Source organism: Python bivittatus, unplaced genomic scaffold, assembly GCF_059951505.1.
Source record: "Python bivittatus isolate LINGU-HERP-01145 unplaced genomic scaffold, Pbiv_v1 ctg000530_np1212, whole genome shotgun sequence".
Lineage (NCBI taxonomy): Eukaryota > Metazoa > Chordata > Lepidosauria > Squamata > Pythonidae > Python > Python bivittatus.
Window position 1 is genome coordinate 11,834,203 of NW_028277085.1, and position 24,116 is coordinate 11,858,318.

The following is a 24,116-nucleotide window of genomic DNA, read 5'->3' on the forward strand; positions in this document are numbered from 1 at the left end:
CAGGTACCTCTACCTAACCTGGTTAAGCAAAGTGTGGGAACATGGCCATAGTGAAGCTTAGAACTGCATACACTACACTCTGGCCTTTCTTTCAATCCTCTTACAGAAGGACTATGGCCATATTATCTAACAGCCAACCTTTCAAATACAGGTCTGACTATATGTAATTATATTATTTGTTACAGTTAATGAAAAGTGGTTTATCAGAGGAGTATAGGTTTCATTTGAACAAGGCTATTTTCTAGTCCCATACCGTGCCTGAACAGTGCAGCAAGAGCTCTTACTGAAAGGCAAATTTCTGTTTCACACGGGCTTGTGACAAAGCACGGTGATCTACTCCAAGTAAAAGTCAGAAATTGCACTGTTCCTTTACTTAATCCAAAGGTTTTGAAGCTAAGGGCCACATTCAGCTCTTGAATGATAAGCAAGAGTTGCTCTCCAAACTCTAGGTGAGGCCAGAGCAAATTGATTTATATTTAAACTAAACTAAATGCAGCTAATATGTTTACTTCCCACATATCCAATAGTTTTCCTGTTTTATCACCTAAAAAATACAACCTTGTGGCAACTTTTGAAGTGGTTCCGACAGCCGGAGCCATACATTATTTTGAATGGAGAACATCCAGCCTCAGCATTTCAGATTGTGCACCACTGAATTAACTAACCCACAAGATCTCCAGGCGAGATCAATTAGATTACCAAATAATTGATTTCTTCATCCTGATGTGTTACTTAATGAGCACCCCACCCCACCTCACCTCACCTCTCTGCAAGTTTAAGAGACAGATTTTGCTTCCAATGATGCTTGGCAAATAGGAAGTTAATCAAGGATGTGGTAGATGGCAAAATTTATGAATTTCCAAGTGCACTGCAATCCAAGTTAATTGGAAAACATTTCAATGAGGAAAATCTGCAGAACAACTTGGGAGGTCAATGAGATCAGGTGCTTCAATGAAAAACATGGAAGAGGGGCTTATCTGTACCTTGGCCACCATGATTTCTACTCCAGAGAGAAATGGCAAACATCTGCCCGCCTCTCGTCCCTGTTCCAAATTGGGTCTCTCCAAATTACCCAAAGTGGTGATCTGTTTTGCGATACATGTCCTAGAGATGAGGCAGAGGCTTCATTTCTTTAATGGTGAAAAATAACACAGCTTGGCTCAGAAGTTCATCTTACAAGTTGATTTTAGTTTCTGTTGATCCCCACCAACTGCTCCTTTGCATCCGAGAGTTGACAAGCCTGTAAATTGATGGACATCTGTTCAAAAGCACAGTGGAGCAAATGGAAGTCCCAGTTCTATGAAGAGTGGCAAAAGAGCCATTTCGGACAATTGCTCAGGCAAGTTGGTTGCTTTTGGGCAGTGGGAAGGAAAAACTGCAGTCATCTGTCTTGTCTTTAGTCAGAGACCTGCCACTATAGGGGCCTGCAATGAACTTAGAACCAAGCCATGAACATTTGAGCAAGCAAAACACTGGTGTTCTCCAGTTTGTACTTCACAAGTAAAGTTGATTCCTTTAAGCTGCAAGGTCTCAGATGTTAAGCCAAGGTCTGCAGCAAGGAACAGGCTCCCTTGCCTAATTTTATTGTATTTTTCCACTCTCCTGTTTTTCAACCACGGTTTGATCAGCAAACGCTAGCAGGTGGCAATATGTTTAATCCTTTGTGCAATGCTTGACTGATTATGTTTGCAGGACATGGTAACTACGGTTTACTGAACTAATTCAATTGCTCAGGTCTGTAGAACACCGTCACAAACTAGCTGATCCCATTTTAGACTTACACATTGTGAGAATATGGCTACGAGGCTAGTTAGTTCAGGGAAATGACACTGCTGTTAAATATGCTGGAAGAAAGAATCAACAGCCCTGAGACTGAAGGAACAGAATCTAGAAGTTACATTTGCAAGCTGGTGACAAAGAGCACCTTGTGCATCTTTAAGACTTTAGTCCCAAATTCTGTTTTTTGTTTTCATTCTTGGGGTGGGTACAGAGACACTGTTGTGCTGATTATCAGTTGCTTGGGCGGGGAAAAGAAAGTGGGAGGAATAATGTCTTCAAGTTCCATTTATAGAATTCTTGGAGGCATCTACACTGGACGGAGTGGGAAAAAGGATGCAACCTTTGATCTTGACCTAGTGGGTGAGCTAACCAGAACTTAACCCATAGATTTACTCTTTCTCCCTTCCCCTAATTCAATACTATTCAGTTCTTAAAACTACCAGATACATTTAACCATACTGGGGGGTGCTTCCCCCGCACCCCAAATGTTTTAGCTAACCACAAGTTCTTTTTATCTTCTTATTTTCAGGGTGGGGAGCAGATAACTTATTTGGCGGATAGGGGAAACTCTAAGCTCCAATATATGTCAGATAGATTACTGTCAGCCTTGCGAAGCACACAAGAAGCATGCCCAGAAGTACTAGTGGTAACTTTATTGTAAGATTACATTAATAGAATCCTGCAAATCTGAAAATACATCTCTTCCTCCTTGCCTTTACAGCCCAAGAAACTAGGGAGGGTCCCTTCTGAGACATATGCCACACCCCCATTCCTTCTGAGGACTCAGCTGCTGCTTGTCTGACTGTGGTCTAGCCTGTGGCTCTTCCTTCTGTTTCCCAAGATCATTCCCAGGTACCATTACATTTACTAACTTGGGGCAGCAGGGGATAAGTTGTTGCCCTTCACAGGGCCAGGTTTTGGCCAGAGGCCAACAGTTGCTGACCTCCTCTGCTAGAGCTTTTCGCCAGTGTACAGATTTAGGCATTCAGCAAGTCCGGGGCAAAGGCAAGGAAAGATTAAGGCAGAGCTGCATCAATCAGTGCATTATAGACCCTATGAATGCACAATGCCCACTAGCAAAATCTGTCCTGTGGGAGGGGGTTGTTCTCCCCTTCAAGGTTTATGAGAAGTAAAGAAGTGCTGTAGTCCATTACTGAACGCTTCCATCATAGGCCTCTTGGATGCTTTTAGGCAGTTCAATAACAAAAGCCCCCAGCAGCTCCCAAGAGTGCCAATTAAAGCTAGGGTGTCTTTCAAGGAGTGGAAAAGGACAGAAAACTACAAAAACAACAACTGGTGGGCCCTTGACTTCCTTTGCCCTGCCAAATTGCATTTGAGGAACATGGAGAAGCTAAGGGTTACAGCTCAACCAGCTTTGGGGAAATGGTTGGAGGGGATTAAGAAAGCAATTGAAGGGGCTCCAAGAGGCTGAATGGTATTACTAATATTATCATACATTTTGTGCTGTCAGTGCTGCAGAGAGCTTGGTAGAGCAACAATGAGAGGATTAGGTCTACGCCAGGAGTAGCTTACAATCTAAAATGCAACATAAGAGGTAGAAATGGTCAAAGTATCAGCCAAACTACATCTGAAACCCCTCAAATTGCTTCCTGTTCTGAGCAGTTTACTTTTGAAAAGATTTGAGGCCATCCATGGAATGGGATCAGTGTGGTCCAGGAAGAAAGCAGGACATTTCTTACTAGGCTGGAATAGGATATTTTGCATGCACCAATGACATGAAGACCTAGCTCTCTTGAGAAAGCTCTAATGCTGGGAAAGGTGGAAGGAAAGAGAAGAGGACAACCAGCAGCAAGGTGGAGGGATTCAGTTATGGTGGTGATGGGTGCACTGTTGGAAGCCCAAGTTAGGTTTTCTCCATGATGATCTGTCCCTATGTGGTTGCTAAGAGTCAACACCAACTTGATGGCATATAATCCAATTACATGATATTGGCCCTGCAGAGCTACCAAGAATTCTAGAAGGATTTAGCTCAGGAAGTTGCCCAAGGCAAAAGGATGGAACAATTCCTTTCCCTTCCTGCTAATCAGGGCAAAGCCACAACCCTCCCCATGTGGAGAGACAGGATACTGTAGAACTGGGGATGGGTGGGAGGAGTTACTGTTCACTTTCCAGCCTATTTCTCTACATGCCCAGCCAGCTGCTGCTAAAGGCTTTCTGCATGGCTTAGCAAGGCAAGGAAATTCTATTTAAATTATAAATTCTATTTTTACTTAAATTGTTTCTATACTTGACTATAGTTAGATATTAGCATTTCCCCCCTCTCTATTGGAAAAGTACCCCCCCCTTTAATGATGTGTTTGAACTTTGATGTGTAATTGGCCATGATCTCCTCTTCCAAATAGAAATAAGGCAGGAACAATTGCCAATGAATGTTCAATAAACTTCTGTTCGCTTTCTCAGTTACATTGTTCTCCCTCCCTCCCTCCTTCCTTCCTTTCCTTCCCCATATACTCAGTGTCAGCTACTAAAAAGCACTCTCCGTTCATTAACAGCTCAATCAGAGCATTCAAATAAGCACCTACTCATTTGCCTGAAAGAATTGGCTTGAAAATATTTCAGGGAGAAATGAATGAAAATGAGCATGTTTAGGCTTTTTAAACCAGGTTGGCTGATATGGATGTCTTGGAATAGAGGCAGACCAGGTTTGCTATAATAACTTGGTAGTCCGGTTCTCCAGGAGATCAATACTAAGGCTTGGATCAGGTTTTCTGCAGACCTTTCACCCCACTTCCCAGCGAGGGTTCCTCAGTGTAATGGTCAGAAGCAGGAGTTACCTTGCTCTGTTTGTAGTCTGTGTAAGTTTTGAAGTCAGGAGGGTTGGTTGGTGATCAGAAGCTTGTGCTAATTAACCTGATAACTGTAGCTAATGATAAGTTATGTGGCTTATGCTAATTAACATTATGTCCTCTTTTTTCACTTCTCCTCCCTAGTTTTATATCATGATTGGTTGTGTAAGTTCTCTTTTCTTCTTCCACAGCCAACTTGACCCACCTGTAGTAGTTGTTCAGAGAAGCTGGCATAGGGAAGAACAAGAGGAGAAGCACAGTTTTAGCAACATTGCAAAGGGGTTAAACATTGGAGGATGTTGGTGGCAGGCTTAAATTAAACTTTACCATATAGTCTATTATTCCTGGGAGGGCATCACAGTGGCTGTAGGATGTCTCAATTTCCACCTCTTTAAAACAAAAAATAGAGATCTGTCTATGGAGCTTTCTCTAGACAGCACTGCGGCCAAGTTTTATCTTCCCGTTGTTGTGTTCTTCTGGTGTGATGAAAGGTCTAACAGACTCTGTGTCAGCCCTGTAAGGTAGACCATACTAAGAAACAAAAACCAGGTAGGTCTAAAGCTACTTTTATTAGAACAGTTATAGTAACAGAATATTGCAAGTCTGAATGTGCTTCCCCTCCTCCCTCTTTTATCTTCATGTGAATTGGTTGGTGGGGGGGGGAGGGGAACCTGTCTCAGGCATCATTGTAAATCTCTTTCTTGGTATGGGCTCAAGCCATGTTTATCTGATCATTACCTTGGTAACAGATCTTCCTCCATTTGTCAAGGCCATCCTTTTTACTCTGTACATACTGGGAAAGCAGAGGAGGGAGTAGGCTATTATAGAAAAGCTTCCCTTGAGAAAGAGACTCAGTAATCCCACTATCATTACGCTAGGTATAAGTTGATCTGGAGAACTGCTTTAGCAGGCTTTCAGTATTCTGTTAAGTTACCCTACTAGCAATAAAGAACTTTTCAGAAATCCAAGTGGTTCTTGTTTCCTAAATTTGCCCACTCCAAAGGGCTTGACAGCTGAGAAGGGCTATGTCCACACTCCTGCTAGGTCTGGGATGGGCAAGCTGTGATCCCCAGACACTATCTGTATCTCCTGGCATACCTACAATTACATTGCCAAATGTTGGTTTCCCATCATTTTGAGGCAGAAAACCCATGCAAACTATAGTGTAAGCCTAAAATAGGAGTAATTTGTGAAAGAAATGTTTTAAAAAATAGCGTTTCCCACTTGCACAAAGCAATCCTAGCCATCTTGCACCCACTAAGGACCTAAACCCTGCAAAAGTCACCAAATATGGCAACAAACTATTTCCCATCCCTGTACTAAGGTGGTTTAAGCAATAAACCTTTGCTTTCCAGCCCAAAATGGAATCCTCCTTGAACATCCTGGTCCCACACATTTTGCATTATTTCCCCAACTCCTGGGACCCTTCCTCCTACCCCAAAATCAAGTCTTTCACTCTTGTGCTAAGCCATGATTTATTGAAGAAATTACCACTGGCTAATTTCTCACAGCTTGCCCAACCATAACTATGGCTTATCTACCACATTATGACTTACTTCAATATGAGAATTCAGCCAGCATATATCAGCCTTCAGCTTGCATGGATTTTAAAGGAAGGTTGCTGGGACTCTCCTTTGTCCTTCATTAGTCACATATCCAGCATTTATTCTGCTGTGGAGGGTGTGTGTGTTGTTTAGGCTGATGGAGTTTGTTTGCAAATCCTTCTAAAGGTTATGCTGAGCTGCAGGATGGAGCAAAGAAGCAAACATGTCAAGATGTTCCCTTTCCCTGACCTAATGGGCAACGGGCAAGGTAAAAGCCGCTGCTTCTAAGCGAGGTGGATTTCAAGTGCAAAATAAACATATATCCAGAGAAACATAGGAACCAGATTGTGCCAGTATGATGGTGGGGGAAGAGAAGGGGAATCATGCTCCTTGTGGCAGCAAGTCAGGTTTTCCAGACTAATTTAACAGCTGCATGGATTTTATGATAACGCTGTGGATTTTAAAGAGGAGGCCCAGCCGTGTCACCTCTAGGTCAAGCACCTCTTGAAACTTTGAAATCTCACCTTTCTGGGGAGAGAACGATGTATCTCATAGTGGAGTTAAGTAATGTTAGATTCTAGGCTGCATTTACAAAACTCAGTAATTTGTGGTTTCTGAGCTTGGCTTAACCAGACTGGCTGAAGTTCACATACCGTGCTCAACGCAAACCCTAAAACTACAATTTAATCATCGTGTTGGATGAAGGCAGCTGTTGGTCTTATGGGACTTTAATTATTTCAAAATTACTAGTGTAAAGTACCGTAGTGCTTTGGGCCATGGCCAACTGCTCCAAAGTCTACCCGATGACATTATTACTCATTTTATTTCTATGCAGAGAAATTCAGGACTAACATAAACATTTCTCTCTCCCTCTGCCCCCCTTTCCCAGCATGTAGTTAAACTATGGAACTAGCACCCAATCTGGGTGGTTTTCTTTATATCTGAAATGTATATGCCACCCAACCCACATTAGACTGATCTATGGAGGATCAAACTATAAATTGGCTACTAATATTGATAGCCACCCTCCTGAATTATAGGCAATATAGGTATAGATATTTGTAGCCGGGAAGCTGTAGAAAGTGGCTAGCCTCTTCCAGTTCAGGCTTGTGAGGTTCCCAAAGGCATCCAGCTGGCCAACGTGATACAGACTAGTGCAGTGTTGTCCAAACTTGGCCACTTTAAGATGAGTGGACTTCAACTCCCAGAATTCCCCAGCCAGCCATGCTGGCTGGGGAATTCTGGGAGTTGAAGTCCACTCATCTTAAAGTGGCCAAGTTTGGACAACACTGCACTAGTGGAACTTATGACCTAATCCAGCAATGCTCTTGTAACCTATGAGGCTGAGTTGTTTAATGGTCTATGATTCAGCTCTCACCATAGGTGTGTTAAAGGGCAAGAGAATTACTTGCGCAAATGTCTAAATAAATCTCCCATTATTCCAAATACGAATGCCTAGCAAAACCACAGGATAGGCTGGGTGGTGTGAATTCCTTAACCACATAGCTAGGGCTAATTCCATGGGTCTTTCCAATGACATCAGGAGATCAGAATGGCTGCTTTAACCTACGGGGACATTATTGACACACTATTCCCCAAAGGTGAAATTAATGTACCTACTATAAGGCACCAGCTCTTAAACATTAGGTGCACATTTTATTACTTTGAGTGAGCTACGCCAACCTGGAAGGCAAAGTATTGTTTATCTTCTATGTTCCGCATGCCTCCTTCCATAAAGAGATTCTTGTTCACCCTAGGCAACCAGACAAATGGCAGTTGTTCCACAGACAGAATAAAAGGGACAAGTCACCATCCCTTTTGGTAGTGGTGCTCAGCGAAATGCAGCAAAGATTTTGCAGCAGGAAGAAAACAAAAAGTCTTCATCCAATCACGGTGATTAATCTCGCACATTTTCTTAAAAAAACACCCTACCAATTAAAAACCGAAGTGTACGATACCTGCGACAATTTAACTCCACTGCAAAATTATTCCGTTTCCTTATTGTAAGAGGTAAATGGAACTCTAACCAGCCTTCCCACACACTGTGCATTTCAAATTGTTAGAGGAATAATCATCGTAATTGTGTGTGTACGTGCAAGTGTGCATTCTTGCCTCGAGCTGGACATCTCCCACTGTAGGTTTCATAATGAGCCTTTATAGACTGCCTTCCCTTATGCCATCTGGGCCTGGTTTTGCTCCCTTCGCTTGGGGAGAAAAATATTTATCCCAATCTTGCTTGGCAAATTGCTTCAAAATTCGAAAGTACTGGAAGCAAAAGGGTGAAGATTTCCGGGGCGGAGAGGCGGCGGAGGGAGGAGAAAGAAAAAGAATCCTGCTTTATTACATAACAAAGCCAGGAAGGAGTTAAAGAAGAAAGCTGTCTGGTTGCCATGGTGCCCTTTTCTTTTAAAGAAGAGCAGAGTTGATTACAACATTAGAAACCAGAGGAGCCCCTCCCCTCCCTCCCCAAAGGGAGGGGGAATAATAGAATCCGGAGGGAGGGAGGCAGACCTGAGGTTCTCTTTTAGTTCTGACAGCTGGATCAAAGGGAGCACTGTGTGCCCCATTAGTGCTGATGACTAAAAACAAAGCAGGCTTGCTAACTTCCAGCGTCTAGTCTCCTCCCTGCTCCAAAGGCTTCCTCCAGGACGGCTGGCCGCATCATTGTGGACCCTGGTGGCTGGGAGTTTGAGGGAAGAGAGGAGGTTTGGGATCCAGGCCACTTAAGGCTGGGGGAAGCAGGGCCAGCTAATGATTGGCTTGCTCTCCCGGGTGGCTGCTAACCTGCAGCAGCAGCTTGGGACGCTCTAATGCCCCGTGATGGGTGTGCAGAAGAAAAGCGGACAGCTAGCACCTGCTGAAGCAGCAGACTCCCTATTTTGGATCAGGTCCCAAGAGAAACGCAGCCCGTGCGCCTCACTTGGCTGTGGTTTGTTTAAATTGTGGCTTATTGAATAAGCTACGGTTGCTTGGGCTCACGCTCTCTGCATGGAGCCAAAACAGGACAAGCCTTCTTGTGGTATGTAAGCCAGTTGATGACCGAACGTGTGGTGTGAACCTAGCTATCGTTGTGTTTTCTGAAAAGGCAGCTTTGGGGGCAAGAGATATTCTTGGCGATCAGGATGCTGACTCTTGCCAACTCTGAATTGCGGCACTGGGGATCCCAGGTTTATGTTGTGTGAACCTAGCAAAACAAAAGAATCCTGCTTTCTTTCAAGTCACCCATAGCTGCTTCCCCAGAATAGTTCCTGGTGTATGTTGAGTCATCAGCCACGTATGGTTTTGCCACTGATGGTAAAAACTGTCTCTGGGACACACCATGAAAGTAGCCTTCTTGTGACTGTAAGAAACTGCTGGAATCAATTGGTTAGAAGGTCCAGAATGCAAGATATTCACTAATGTTGGCTTGCTGGCAGCTGTTTCTCATACTTCCTAATGTCTTACTGCTCTGACTGGAATCCCTGCTATTTCCTACCTGACTGGAAACTGTAGCGGAGATGAGGTCTCTGTACTTGCTGGTGAGCCATAAATATTCTCCCTGGCAAGTGGATCTGTGGGCCCCTCGAAAGAGCCTCTGAGGTGGATCCCAAATGGCCCAGTGGGGAATTCTGCAGACGGTGGGAAAGTTGTTTGGCCCGTTGCAAATGGAAAAAGACCTGTTCATCGTAAGTCAGCCTGGATCTGTTCTATTTGCAAGGAAGGAGTGGTTGAAGCAGCCTGGATCTGATTAAAGATAACATTAAAAAAAGATTCTGTACATCACATTAGAAGCGCAAAGCAGCACTGAAGAAAGATGCAATTCAAAGGGCTCTTTTGAGATGGAGGCAACAGTTTAATATACATACTTTATAAACATAGTCTCTGGTTTGCCTTCCTGTGGGCAAAACCCAAGCCTGTCTCTGTTCTGAAAGTTGCAGAAAGATGCACAGCTTGCCATGTAAGCTATTTGAGATCCAGGCACGGTCTCTTCTCTTTCTCTCACCTGCTCCATTCCCCTCACAGCCTTCGTGCTTTCCGAGGGCGGCAGCCATTGTGAGGAACCGGGGTGTTGTCCGTGATGGAGATCACCTCCAACCCACCTAGGGTTAATCCTTGGATGGCTGCCTGAAAGGGAAACAGTGGTATCAACACTGCGCTCATGGAATGCTAAGCCATGGTTCACTGAAGTAGTTTCTAGAATAAACCACCATCACTTAGGTTTGGATAACCTGCAAAGCCCTAAACCTTGCTTTGCTAGTTACAATTAGCCTGGTTTGTACCATCTGTATGCTGACCCCAAATGAAACCCCATGCTAGTTTTGCAAAATGTGGGAAGCCAGCTCAAGCTTTTTGAATGAGAGAGGGAGTTTTCTAGAACTTGCTGTTGTCTTTGCCAAGAATTAGAGGCTCCACAGAGTTTCAGCATCTGCCTAGCTTGATGACGCCCAGGATTCAGCATCTTACCTTTTGCATGCAACAGAGCTACATCTCTCTATTTTTCCCTACAGAACAATTTAAAAATCAAAGGAGGCTGCCTTATATTTAGGCAATGATTGGTTAATCTATCTTAGCGTTATCCACTGGTGCTTCGGATTCAAAAAGCTGCTTGGTGGGGGCTATCCAGGCTATACCCATCTGTAGCTCCTTAAGCCAAATTTGTCTTGAATTAAAGGTAGCTTTTCCCAGGATTATGCTGCAACTGCAGAGAGAAGCCATGCAATCCTAAGGAAAAGATGTGGCTGCTTTAAGAAGTTGCAGACAGGTGCTCCATTAGCAGTCCCTCGAATTGGCTTTTCACCTTCGCCGCCAAGCTGGATCATCCCCAGCAGCCGTCTCCAACCTGTTGAACTCCAGATGTGTTTGATTTTGGTTTCCATTGCCCCTGCCAGCATGAGGAAAGGCAGGTTGCTGAGAAAGTATTGGGCTTTGGGTCAAACACAGCTGGAAGATAGCAGGTGGGGAAGGCTGCTTGAAATTGAGAACAACTTTCCAGGGTTTTCAATTTTTTTTAGATTTTTTTTATCCTGCCTTTATTATTTTTATAAATAACTCAAGGCGGCGAACATACCTAATACTCCTTCCTCCTATTTTCCCCACAACAACCCTGTGAGGTGAGTTGGGTTGAGAGAGAGTGACTGGCCTAAAGTCACCCAGCTGGCTTTCCTGCCCAAGGCAGGACTAGAACTCTCAGTCTCCTGCTTTCTAGCCTGGAGCCTTAACTGCTAGACCAAATAATTGCTGTTTCTCTCCGCTTACTTGCACAGCATGGCTGTTCTCACTTAAGGGATATCACTCCATCACAGTGGTCCTTGATAAATGCAGGAGTCAGTCACTAAAGGTCCCCTATTTCCAAAAGAATGAATACAAAGAAACTAGAAGTGCTTACCAATCGCCCAGGTCCCAGGCCTTTCACAACAACTCGTACGTGGTGCACACCCTTTTTAGATGCTTTCTGGACAGGGAGACAGAGAGAGAGAAAAAAATTATGCAATGAACCATAGGGCATAATGACCACTACTCCAACATTCAACCCAGATCCTATTGCCCTTTCATCTGAATAGAGGCTTCTGCTCAGTGGGACAAACAGGGCTATTTTCTCTTGAAGAAAAGACATTATTGATCTGATTGTAATTTCTTTCGTTGTTGTGAACCACCCCGAGTCGTTGAAAGTCAGGCAGCATCCAAGTTCAATAAATTATCATCGTCATCATCATCATCTTCCTAGGTTCAAGCCCCAACATGCCAATCTAAACAGCAGCCTGGAGCTGCTCATTTTTCCCAGTAGAAAAACTTGTGGAACAGGAGCATGGGGGAAAGGTAAGGGTGATAGAAGGTGCTTTGCAGAAATCTAGGATCTTTGTCCTATATAAATATGGAACACAAGGCTGGCATCCTTTTCTGGTTTGTGGCTTAGCAAAATCTCTCTTACACACCAGCCTTGCTCAACCAGCACCTTCCAGGACATTTCACTTCCAGACTTCCAGTCAAAGCACCCACTGGCCATCTTGGCTGGAATGCTGGGAGTTGAAGTCCTGCACGTCTAGAAGCTTGGCGAAGGCTGTTATTTGCGATCATTTCCCAGACCTGAAATCACATGCAAGTTAACAGTACTCACAAAGGTAATTTACATTCAACCCACCGTAGACAAGAATTGTTGCAGCACACAGAACCTTGCTACATTTAAAACAGGAAAATTAAAGTGCTCAGCTGGAAACTCTCCATTTCTGCTATGCCTGTAGCTCTGTTAGATGCTTCCTACATCCAAAGTGATTAATGGGAACTTCTAAAGGAGCCTGACAGAGGATACTATAAGTCTGTTGAGCTAAGATTGCCATCTAGTGGCTATTTATAAATAGGGGCCCTAGGAGTCCTTGATTTACATCTCCTTTTCCCTGATACCTTATAAAATACAGGATTGTATTTTATAAATACTGTCCTATTTTGCATTGATATGACATTATAGGTAGTCCTCGCTTACCAAATGCCTCATTCAGCGATCGTTTAAAACTATAACAGTGCTGAAACAAATAACTTTACGACCAAAGCACGCATTTACAACCTTGGCAGTGTCCCTCAGCCACATGATTGCCATTACAGTTAGTATGTGTTGTCCTGTGCCTGACCGGTTGTTTCTCTTCCCCCCCCCCCTTGCAAAGCAGAAAGACTGGAGAGGAAGGGATTGCAAGAGAGTAAGCAGGCACACAATGGGGAATCCACCAGGCTGTTTGCCTAGTCGAGCAGGAAAGTCATGTGATTTCCCACTTAGTGACAGATTTGGTGGCCCCAACTATGGTCACTAAACAAGGACTACCTGTATAAACACTCTACCCTTACCTCTGGTATCCATCAAGATGAAGTGTGGTTTACAATTTCTTTTAACAAAGAAAGAAAATGTAGAAGCCCTTCCAACCGTTCAGTGACAATACCTCACTGGTTTCCTTGTAAACGGATTTCTCACCACTTGGTGCCAAAAGGTTAAAAGATACAACAAATCTAGGATTAAGGAGACTGAAGGCTCTGCCCTTTTAATATAGAAAACCAAAAACTATACAAAACCTTCAGATTCTGGAGTTAACGTATAAAACCAAACAGTTCCCTGATCCTGGTCCCTGATTCATTTATGATAATTCATTCATTTGTGATTGTTCCCTGGTCATGGTCTTATCTATGCATGGCCAAATGGATTCTGGAATCCCACAAAAAGGGATTCAAAGGGGTGCCCAAAATAAGGGATTCCTTGGAAGTTAAACAAGAGCTGCTGATTTAAGAAAACTGTACTGATTTCAATCTGAAGAAAGAATAGCTCCAAGATCTGGACCCACAGGATGCCGACTTACAGCTGCTACTGCCATTCCAGTTGTTTGTGCTGCAATAGCTGTGGACTTCTTTGCATTCTTGAATCCCATGAAGCCACAGGTTAGCAGGACCAGAGGGACCTTCTCAGCTGTGAAAACCTGGATGTGAGTGCTAGAGGTATCATGGGAGGATAGGAGCAAAATTCTGTTAGAAATCTGTATGCTGTGCTATTTTTGGACTCTCCTGAAAACTGTCTGAAAACCAACCCCTAACATTTCAACCCAGCTCTTGTGTTCTCCCATGGGGGACAAAAGGTATGCACTGATAGCAAATGGGTGAACTAGGACACCAAAGATTTCATTTGCTACAAGGGCAAAATGCGAAGGAAAAAAATCACTGCCAGTTTGAGACACACTGCTTATCCCAATATGCATTAAAAAACCAGGATAATTTTCCCCAAGCAGCTGCCCCTCCAGATGTGCTCAGACTGCAGCTCTCAGCGTTTACAGCCAGTATGTTTGCTGAGCATTCAGGGATTTTCAGGCTGCCTTAGACATTTAATAATTTGGAAGGACGCAATTAATCCTCAAAGGGGTGGGGGGAGGTGAACCTCTGGCTGCTGAGCCTCTTCTCTGTCACCCCCAGAAGTTCCTCTGACAATTATTGCTGAAAATTAGTCAAATCAGTGCTCGCCATTTTAAGACAGGAAACGACATGAAAATTATAGTAAGTTCTACAAGACCATTAACCTAACTTACAAAATAGCCCCATCCAAGAAAAAAAAATCCAGCCCCCTCTACTCTGCGTCCTTCCTCTGCCCATTGTGGCCTTTCGACTCCCAAAACAAATTAATTGTAAACTCGGTCACTGAAAGTTTCCCTACTCCAGTAAGTTTCTTGATATTTGGGTTGTCTTTAGCCAACCTGGTACAAGGATAAACTGACTATTATCATCATCATTTACACAGAGTCACTGATATGCCCTGGGAGTTGCGTGAGGGCTAGATCAGGCAAGGACAGAAGCAAGGAACTGGGGACCAGACTGCTGTGTTTGATGGGCAATGAGCAGGTGTCACCTGCAAGATGTTCTCAGCCCATTATGCAGTGTGGGCAGGAGAGAGATTGGAAACATGCTTCACTGTAAATATGGCTTGCATGTTGCACTTGGCAGTGGCTGGATTTCTTCTTGGATGGCTTTCCGAGAAGAAATCTCTTGCAAGAGACCTAGGTTATTAAAGAGCTGTGCACTTGAATCCCTACCCACGAAACGTCTAGCATCAGTTGAATGACCGCCTGTTCTGCATGAAGGATCTCCCATCTCTTACTTATTGTAGGTAGCTTTGATATGCACTATTGGAATCTCTTCAAACTTCTTCCCATCCCACCGCAAGGAGCTTTCTTTTCCCAGGACTGGAGGGAGATAGCTGAAAACAGCAAGAGAGAACATCAGCCACGTTGCAATGCACTTCAATAGCTCACGCAGCCCCCCAATATTCAAGAGATCTAAGGGTTATTTTATTAGATTATCAATAGCTATCTTTGTTCAAAGTTGCTCGTGCAATAGGATTGTACTGAAATTCAATCTCCCCCTCCAGCACATGCATTTCATCTGATCATACACCACTGGAACACACTAAGCCACATTGGAAACAATGAGACAAATTCATATCTTGCTATAGGTCTCCTTAGAATACAACTTCTGAGAAACAGCTTTGCATTTCAAAATCTGGCTCTTCCCTGCCACGCCTGAAATTATGCGGAATGTGCTATTCACAAAATGCCCAACTGCTATTGCAATTATGCACACTGTAATTTTTTCTAAAAATAAGTAGCTACCTGCATCCTGGAAAGTGCAACATTAACTCACCTGAAGTCCTTTGGCTGTACAGCATCCAGCTCTTTGTCTGTCGCCGAGTCTGAGTTCTCCAGTAACCTCTGAAATCTCTGGACACCTGTTTGCATACTCCGAGAAAAGGCAGTGCTGAAGCTGTTGTAAGGAAGGAAAAACAAGAGACCCTATTTCAAGAACAGCATGTTGAGGAATGAGCGCAGAATTCAAATGAACTGCCAGGGCTGCCCATTGCTTCCAGTTGCTGAGAGGACACAATTTTACAACACTTGACCTTCCAGATGTTGAACTCCAGCAGACCCAGACTACCTGGGCAGTGGTGATGGATGCTGGGAGTGAAAGGGCACTCAGAAACTGCAATCAGTTTCCAAAGATTCCATTTCATTCCTCTTCTACCCAGAAAGAATCCGCATGCTGTAATCAACAGCTGTTGTTTGGCCAAACCTAAAGGTACCCATACACCAAGCAAGAGTATCAATCTTGGCCTTTGCTGTCATGTCTGAAACTCTGTGCCTGGCTATTTAAGCTGATTGACTTGCCTCTCTCCAACATGGATCAGGCTAGAAAGTGGGAGATCATGAGTTCTAGTCCTGCCTTAGATACAAAACCAGATGGGTGACTTTGGGACAGCTACTCCCTCTCAGCCCTAGAGAGAAGGGAGCAATGGCAAATCACTTCTGAAAAACCCTGCCAAGAAAACTACAGGGACTTGTCCAGGCAGTGGCCAGGAGTCAAGACTGACTCGAAGGCACTATAGGTAGTCCTTGTTTAGCAACTGCCTCATTTAGTGACCGTTCACAGTTATGACAGTGATGATAAAGTAGCTTTGTAACCAGTTCTTGTGCTGATGACCTTTGCAGATCTGTAAAGCAAAGGAAAGCTGAAGTAAGATCATAAGCTCATCATGGTTTCACTTAGCGACTGCTTTGCTTAAAGATCGAGTCGCAATTGTGGTCACTAAACAAGGACTACCTCTTTGTGTGTGTGTGTGTATGTATATATACATACATACATACATATATACATTTATATATAGACCACTGAATCCGACAAGGGTTCATAGCAGTTTGTGAATAATAGTTATTTGATAATTATACACAATTAAGGCCTCCACAGTAAAGACACAAAAGTTAAAATATTTAATTCCGTCTAATTCAGTCTAAGCCTAATTACAGTAGCTCAGCAATAGTATCATCAACCAATCCAATAAAATGAACCACAGGAAGAGGAATAACAAACAGGTAAATATATTGGTATCTCGTCCATCATTCCCTTTTCTAATGCTTAAAGCTTTTCAGGGAAAAAGCCTGTGCTGTTTTTTTCTTGCTGATGCCTGGTGTAATTTCTAATAATTATACTTATACAACCCTTTCTTTAGAGGCAGTAAACGGGGATTCAAGGCTGCTCTCCATCCTCATCAGCCACGCTCCCGCAGGCTTGCAACGATGTGGGATGACAGAACCCATGGTTCCCAGGAAGCATGGGAATTGTAGTCGGACTAGAGGACACGTGCCTGAGAAAGTCTGGGTGAAGCCTTCCCCCGGAGAAAAGGGTGGTATTAAGATCATTTGCCATGGGGGCCCAGGATGATGGAAGCTGTAGTCCTCCAACTCATCTGGAAGACATGGGACAGCTCAATGCTTGCGCAGATCAACATCGGGGAATTGGTCTGGGACCGTGCATAAGGCTGAACCTGTTGGCTTTCTGCCTTCCTCCGCAGAGTATAACCCTGAAAAGCGGGAACGCGGCACTTCCAGCAGCAGCCGAATGAAGCCCTAGAACGCGTACCGACCACCCCACTTCTTCCCACCTTACCCCGAGCCCCCCAACAGCCCTCGCCAGGCGACCGCCAACGCAGGAATCATGGTCCCTCTCTGCCACCGTCCGGGCCCCTCGTTCGGCTCCCCAAAGCTTCCAAGGGGAAAGGGCGGAGTCTCCGCCGTTCAAATATCGCGGTGCGCTGCTGAGAGGGAAAATGGCGGCGCCCTATCGGTGAGCTGCATGAGCCTGACGCCGCCATTCAAGATGGCCGCGCCCTCGTTTCGGAGGATCCGTACGGAGAGCCGACGGCTTGTCCCCTCACTCGTCTAACAATGGAAGTGAAACGGAGGGGAAGTTACCACAGAGATGTCGCCGGCTAGAGCGGCAGACCTAGACCCCCGAGTCGCGGTTTGTGGCCTGGGCGTTTTTTAGAGTCGCGTTCACTCGCACGAATGAAACTTATTTATCGAGTGGATGTTACACCAGTCAACCCCCTTTCAGGCTATTGGGTCACTCCGTGGGATTGGCTTCAGGGCCCTGCGGGAATCCAAGGCCCTCAAGTTGAGCAAACCACGGTTCAGTCCTGCGGGGTAAAAGCGTCGTGTGAACGCAGCCAGGGCCGCGATCAGACGCCGCTTCTAGGGGCTGAGAGCACGAGTCTTCTGAACGAGGCATGTATGGTGGTCATTTGACGCCGAACGAGGCTTGGCTTTGCATCGCACCTTAGATGGCTCAGGGGGCTGCCTGAACTTGCGTGGACCGGGACAGCCACTGACGGGAATTTTTGGGGTTCCGCGTGTTGGCTGAACCCAGAACGCTTGACTCAGCTTGTCCCAAGCGTAAACTCGGTAACTTCCCTGAAAATAAAACGATGTTTGAGCGAGGCCGCAACAGCTTTGCGTGGGCCCGCCTCCCGGAAGCGGTTCTTCTCGAGCTCCACCGGAAGCGCCGGCCGCGTTCCCGGTGGGGCGGGGGAGCAGCCGCGCTGCATTGTGGGCCGTTGGTGGTGAAATGGCGCCCCTCGGCCGGGCGCTGCTCTCCGTCCGCCCTTGGGGCCGCTTCCGCGCCGGCGGGCGGGCGCTCTCCGCCAGCTCGGCCGCCGCGTCGGGGTGGAAGCTGTACGGGGCGCTTTGCCTGCAGCGGCGGCCGGTCCTCGCGCAGACCCCGAGCCCGGAGGAGGAGGAAATGGCCGAGCTGACGCACCAGGTGGGACGGCGGACTCGCTCTCTCGGGGGACCCGGGAGTCCTCCGCCCGGGAAGGCCGTGGGGGAGCCCAGCGATGCGGCCTCGGGTCTGGCTGCGGACACCTGGTCGACCGGGACCACCGCCAGATCTTGCAGCCCCGAGCACGGGTTCAGGCTTGGGTTTCCATGTTGCCTTCGAGTCAGCCTTGACTCCCGGCGACCTCCTGGACAAGCCCCTGCAGTTTTTGGCGAGATTTCAGAAGGGGTCTGCCGTTGGCTGCTTCGTAGGCTGAGAGAGGGGGACGGGCCCAAGGTCACCCAGCCGGCTTTGGGCCGTAGGCAGGACTGGAACTCATGGATCTCCCGGTTTCTAGCCTGGCGTTTTAAGCACTACACCAAACTGGCTCTCAGGGGTTCGGTACCCCCGGTGATACCCCAAAATCGCCTTTCCCCCATCCGGAAGAAGCCCAAGAGCGCAGAATCCCTGCTGTGGAGGCCAAGGAATCGGGCGCCTTAGCAGAGCGTTTCCTGGAATGCGGGGTTGGAGCAGGTTTGGCTGTAAGAGCCCAGATCAGGTTAATTGTTTCATCCTTAGTCTCTCATGATGTTGGGGGAAGGAATTGGATGAGGCTGATCCCACAGAGGCCAATGCAGCTTGAGACCCAGTTAGCTCTCATTCATTGCTCTAAACCAGTGTTTCTTAAAGTGTGGTCTGAGGACCCCTGGGGGTCCCCCAAGAGTCTGTGAAATCAAAATTATTTGTCAGGTTTTGAAGGTATTTGCAAAAATTTGAAACAACGCCACTCTTCTCATCATTTTTTATTTGTTTAAAAATATAGGGTTTTTTTCATGAAAAATATTTTATTTATGTAAATATCTAATGGGTTTAAAATTGTTATTTTTACATGATTCAGTAAGTATTCCATGAATGCGTCTATTTTAATTTTTAATAGGGTAAATATTGATAAATATGACCCATACAACAGAAGCTCTTTTGGGGTCCTCCGTAATTTTTAAAAGTGAGAAGGGGTCCTGGGAGCAAAAGGAAACACTGATTTAAAGTACAGTAGTATTGTCAACATCATCTGTGTTCCTAAAACTTTCCAGAACTGCAAAGTACAATAATGCCTGTAACTATGTCTTTCTCTGGAAAAAAGATCTATCTTTTCCTAGCTTAGTGCATTCTAGATTCTTTGATAGAGTGGGACTTAAAATATGAAAGGATGAGAACTACTGCTGTGGGGAACCTCAAACCTGATGGATCAATGGCCGCATTGACACATTGTGCTAAGCTATAGTTCATTTAATTGTGATTTACTGAAGGAGGTTCACATGACAGGCTGTATCATAAATGAACGACCCAGGTTGAAAAATGCTGCTCTAAGGTGTGTTGTAGAAGCTTGCTGGCTTCTACAGCCTGGCATCTTGTTTTTCTTTTCAGATAGAAATAGAGAAAAGCTTGTATTCAGACCATGAACTCAAATGTTTGGCAGAGGGTGAGCTTCTCCGTCAAAGAAATAAAGATAAATATGATTTTGCTGAGAAGATTGTCCTGGTCCAAGATATTGAAGATATGTGGGAACAGAAATTTCAGAAGTTCAAACCTGCCCCACGGATAACAGGTTCAAGTCCATGCTTTTTCCCGCTAACTTTGTTGAGTATGTTTGGTTATAGCCAAATTAAGATGAATTCTATTGAATTGGGAGAACGGCGTGCTTTAGGCTTCAAAAGACCATTGAGAATGAAATCAGCATTGTTCAAGTCAGATAGCAAAGACAACAATCTGTTTTTTATCATTCCAGAGTCCAGTATTCCACATCATAGTCTTAAGTTACAGAGAGGCAGATTCTGGGTTATGTAAGAAAAAGCTGCTTGAGCAGTCTGAGAGCAAACCAGCTACAAAGAGAGGTGGTGGTTTCCTTTGTTCACTGTGTGAAAGCATCAGGGATGCTTTACTCTTGATTCCTGCACTGAGCACAGAGGCCTCGTCTCACAATGTTTCTTTGATTTTGTGAGGCTGGTGAAAGTAGGACACAGGCAATGTGTGGAAAAAAGAGTGGCTTTCAGTGCACTCTTAATTGGGGTGGGAGGTAGAAGAGAAACAGTACCTAGGCCAAAGCAGAACTGATTATATACAGAAAAAGGTGAAACTTGATGACTTCCAAAGAATAATGAACAGATATCCACATGCAGAAATCTCATGAGAAAATCATATGATTTAGCGTTTATTCCACCAACTCTAAATACCAACATGAAAGTCATTTCATTTCTCCTTTATTAAAAGTACGTGATCAAGTCCATCCCAGGTTGATCAGTTCCAAGTGGCCTTGGTTCCAATAGGTGGATTAATCAGAAGCTGCCAACATTAAGGACGCTGAATTGTAATTGGATGAAAGAAACTATGTGTGGAAACCAACTGCAATGTGCAGTTTCAAATTTCATATTTTTAAACATTAAATATGTTCAGAAAAGTCTCTCTCCCTCCCCCCCCCCGACACACACAATCAGGTACTAACTGTCATTTCTGATTTGAAAGAATGAACTTCTGTATAATTTTTCTGCTTTTTCACCTGCAGGCATTTCCTGCTTACCATAGGCAACCTATTAAGTGGCAGTCTGCAGCTCCAGTGAAGCATTTGGCTGCTTGGCCTCCAGGCCAGCTAAAACCAGACTGCTTTTACTGTTTCAATTGTCAATATAAGTATTATTAAGTCTGGCTGAATCTAGGTCTTTTCTGTAAGTTTATTTTTTATGTGCTGCTTAAAGTTGGTTGATTTTACAATGTTGCTGTGCCTTAGAAATGATTTTTGTCAGAGCCTTGCAAAATCAAAGCCAATTTTAAGCCAAGTCACTGGGTGGAAATTGGATATTGAATTTATCTACATTACTACTTTTTAAAAGAATAATGGAGTGTAGACACTGTTTACTGTCAACTGAAGCAGGAAAGAATTGTGTGGTCGGTTCAGTTTGCAAATTACGTCTACCTTCTTGCTGGCAAGTTGTCTTGGCCATTTGTTCTTAGCTCCTTTGGGTCATTGCATGCAGCTTTTTTACAAAGATTTCTGAGTTGGTTCTTCTCTGAGTAGCTGAATACTTTTAATGGCGATTTTTTTTCTGAGCAGATGCTGACCGAAACAATGATCGGACCTCTTTGAACAGAAAGTTGGACCAGAATTTGCTGCTGCTGGTTAAGCAGAAATTTGGGGATGAAGATATATGGGTATTGCCCCAGACAGAATGGCAACATGGAGAGACTTTGCGAGACACAGTAGAACGGGTCTTGGTCACCCTCCCAGGTCAGTGATATCTATATTCTTTAAAAATTTTCCTGTTTTCCTTTCCCTGTACCTTCAGTTTCCTCTGTTCTATATATTTTTCAACTGTAAGCTTTTTGGGACAGGAAGCTATCTTTTCTTTTTGAAGTGTCTTGTATATAGTGTTATCTAAATAATAATACCATGTCTACTTTGCAGTAGTCCTTGGGTTTATTTCATGGTGTGGGATCATGGTGAAAGTGTGTTAACTGACTGAATACATGTATTTTGTGTGTGAGAAGAAAGTCAGATTTGTTAATTTTTGAAGAAAAAGCATTTTAAAAAGGTCTCTATATCATGGTAAATCAATGATCTGCAACATTGAGGTCATGTTCTTAAATATACACCTGCCTTTTTTATTTTTGCTTCTCTTGAAATCTCATTTACTTTCCTGCCAAGAGGCTTTATAAGTGCATTTATTTCTTCCTAGATGTATTTTCCAACCTTTGCCAATTGTTTAGTGAAAATGGCAAAGGTTTCTTGCAGTCTCTGCAACTGAGGACAAGTTAGTTCTGCTTGGAATATGGAGTTGTGCTGATATTTGATTTATGGTAGCTGATGTGCTGTGCGGCTAAAAATGTCTCTGGTTCAAACTTTGCCTCTGCTGTGAATGTTATGCCTAATGCAAACTCTTCTTTTGCAGCCTTGTCCCAATGTCTGGAAATAAAGACATCAACATTAGCATCTTGCAGAATTCTTGTAGGAGTATAAACTTTGATCGAGGGGCTGGATGCGGGTCTTGATAGCCTTGGTAGTGGCTCTGAGGGGCTTCCAACAGTTGCTACTGAATTGCAGTTTTTAATGTAATCGAAGAAGAAAAAAATGCATGTCTGAAGACTTAATTATTGCATTTAATAATAATTTAATGCAAGATTTATATTGCATTTAAATTCAATGAAAATAGCTTTAGTTTTGTCCTGGGTGTATCTACTACTTTCTGGAAGGTAACTGTGGCAACTGTGCAAAGGGCATTTGTAGCCCTTGGCTAAGAAAAAGTTGTATACCCCTGCTGTAAAACTTACCAGGTATTATGTGTGGATAAAATTTCATAAGCACGTATGCTGTTCTTCCCTGAGATGACTTTGGGGGAGATACCTGGAAGGTAAAATCAAACAGCTTACCTTCCACCTTCCTGTGCTTTTTCGAAATGCTGCAAAAATTTAATTTTATCTTCTCCATTAGGGTTCCTACCTACTTTGCAAAAGTGTAGCACATAGGAAAAGAAGAGACATTATGCTTTTTTCTTCAAAGACTTGAAGGAGCAGGAATGATCACAAATAATGGTTGTATTTGCATGGAAGGAATAAACTAGAATTCTTGGATTATTGTGTTTTAAGCCAGTCTGCATAACTTATTTAATTTGCTTTCTCTTTCTTTTTCTCGAAGGAAGAAAGAAAGCAAACCTGAAACATTCAAATTAGCATTAAATCCAACCTAAGGATTCTAGTTTATTGCTAACTGACAAGCCAGGATTTATGAGTGAATAACAACAATGCAGGGCTTGTTTGGAAAAAGGTTTGGATATACAGTAGTGCTAAGCTGAATGTTGGTGGCTTGTTGCTTTTTGAGACAGCAGCTAATTTCATGCTTGTGGTTCGCTTATTTGTGGTTTAACATATTGAGTGAACTCAGCTGTTGGGCTTTATGAACCATGGCTTATGGAACAACATAATGTTGAGTCCCAACCAGTTGCAGTTTAACCGTAGTTAAGTGCAGAGGGGCTTAGTACAATAGAAACCAGGTCAATATTGACAAGCAACAAAGCACTTTAAAAAGGGGGGACAGGGATGAAATTCTTGTTTGCTCTCATTGTGCTTTTTCTTTTTCCTCTTCTTTCCATCTTCTGAATCTCCAAGGAATCCAGATGCAGGCCAAGTTCCTAGGAAATGCACCCTGCGGCTTTTACAAGTTCAAGTTCCCAAGGGCAATCCGCACAGAGAGCAACACTGGAGGAAAGGTGTTCTTCTTCAAAGCCTTCTTGGAGGCCAGCCCCCAGTTTTCATCCAAGGAGAAATTGGACTACTTGTGGGTCAGCAAAGGAGAGCTGGGGGACTACTTGAAACCTGCCTACCATTCCCAGGTTTCTCGGTTCTTAGTGGATATCTGAACACTAGAGCAATTTTTCCTCTTCTTTCACCATCAGTGCGGAAAGAAAGGGGAGTGACTTTATTTTGACAGAGGAGATGACACCAAGTATGTTTTGTATGTGTAGAAGCTATGTTGGGTCCAGGACAAGGATAATAAAATAAAGACTAAATAAAAAAACCAAGAAACAGCAACATCTACTCTCTGTTTAAGCTGTGTGGTGTCTTCATTTCCTCACAGTGCAAACAGCCACCCAAGGAAGCAGAGTTGGTAAGGCTGCAGGCTAATCCTGGGCTAACAAAAACTCATTCTCTGGGGTACCCAATGAGGGTGCCTGTGTGATGCTTGCTGTTGTGTACAACCTAAGCTGAACAGCTTCTTTGCTCACTGGGACATAGGGCTTTCCTAGGGGTGTAAAAAGACAACTAGGTAAGAGGGTCCACAAAAAATACTGCCATGAGTCAAGAGCATGAGAAATGCAATGTGGTGGGGTGGCAGGTTGACTGAGAATAATCAAGC

General features: G+C 44.1%; 2 protein-coding genes across 2 annotated transcripts; one reads left to right on the top strand and one right to left on the bottom strand.

Moving 5' to 3' along the window:
• Positions 1–9,939: 9,939 nt before the first annotated feature.
• Positions 9,940–17,226, bottom strand: MRPS11 (mitochondrial ribosomal protein S11). The gene is made up of 6 exons (XM_007427149.4): positions 17,069–17,226; positions 15,272–15,391; positions 14,730–14,828; positions 13,447–13,576; positions 11,496–11,561; positions 9,940–10,234 (listed from the first exon to the last, which is right to left on the bottom strand). The coding sequence occupies exons 1-6, from the start codon at positions 17,116–17,118 to the stop codon at positions 10,127–10,129; spliced, it is 573 nt and encodes a 190-aa protein (XP_007427211.1). The 5' UTR covers positions 17,119–17,226; the 3' UTR covers positions 9,940–10,126.
• A 764-nt stretch (positions 17,227–17,990) lies between these two features.
• Positions 17,991–23,791, top strand: MRPL46 (mitochondrial ribosomal protein L46). Its single transcript, XM_088148671.1, has 4 exons — positions 17,991–18,220; positions 19,640–19,820; positions 21,321–21,494; positions 23,369–23,791. The coding sequence occupies exons 1-4, from the start codon at positions 18,026–18,028 to the stop codon at positions 23,617–23,619; spliced, it is 801 nt and encodes a 266-aa protein (XP_088004797.1). The 5' UTR covers positions 17,991–18,025; the 3' UTR covers positions 23,620–23,791.
• The last annotated feature ends 325 nt before the right edge of the window (positions 23,792–24,116 follow it).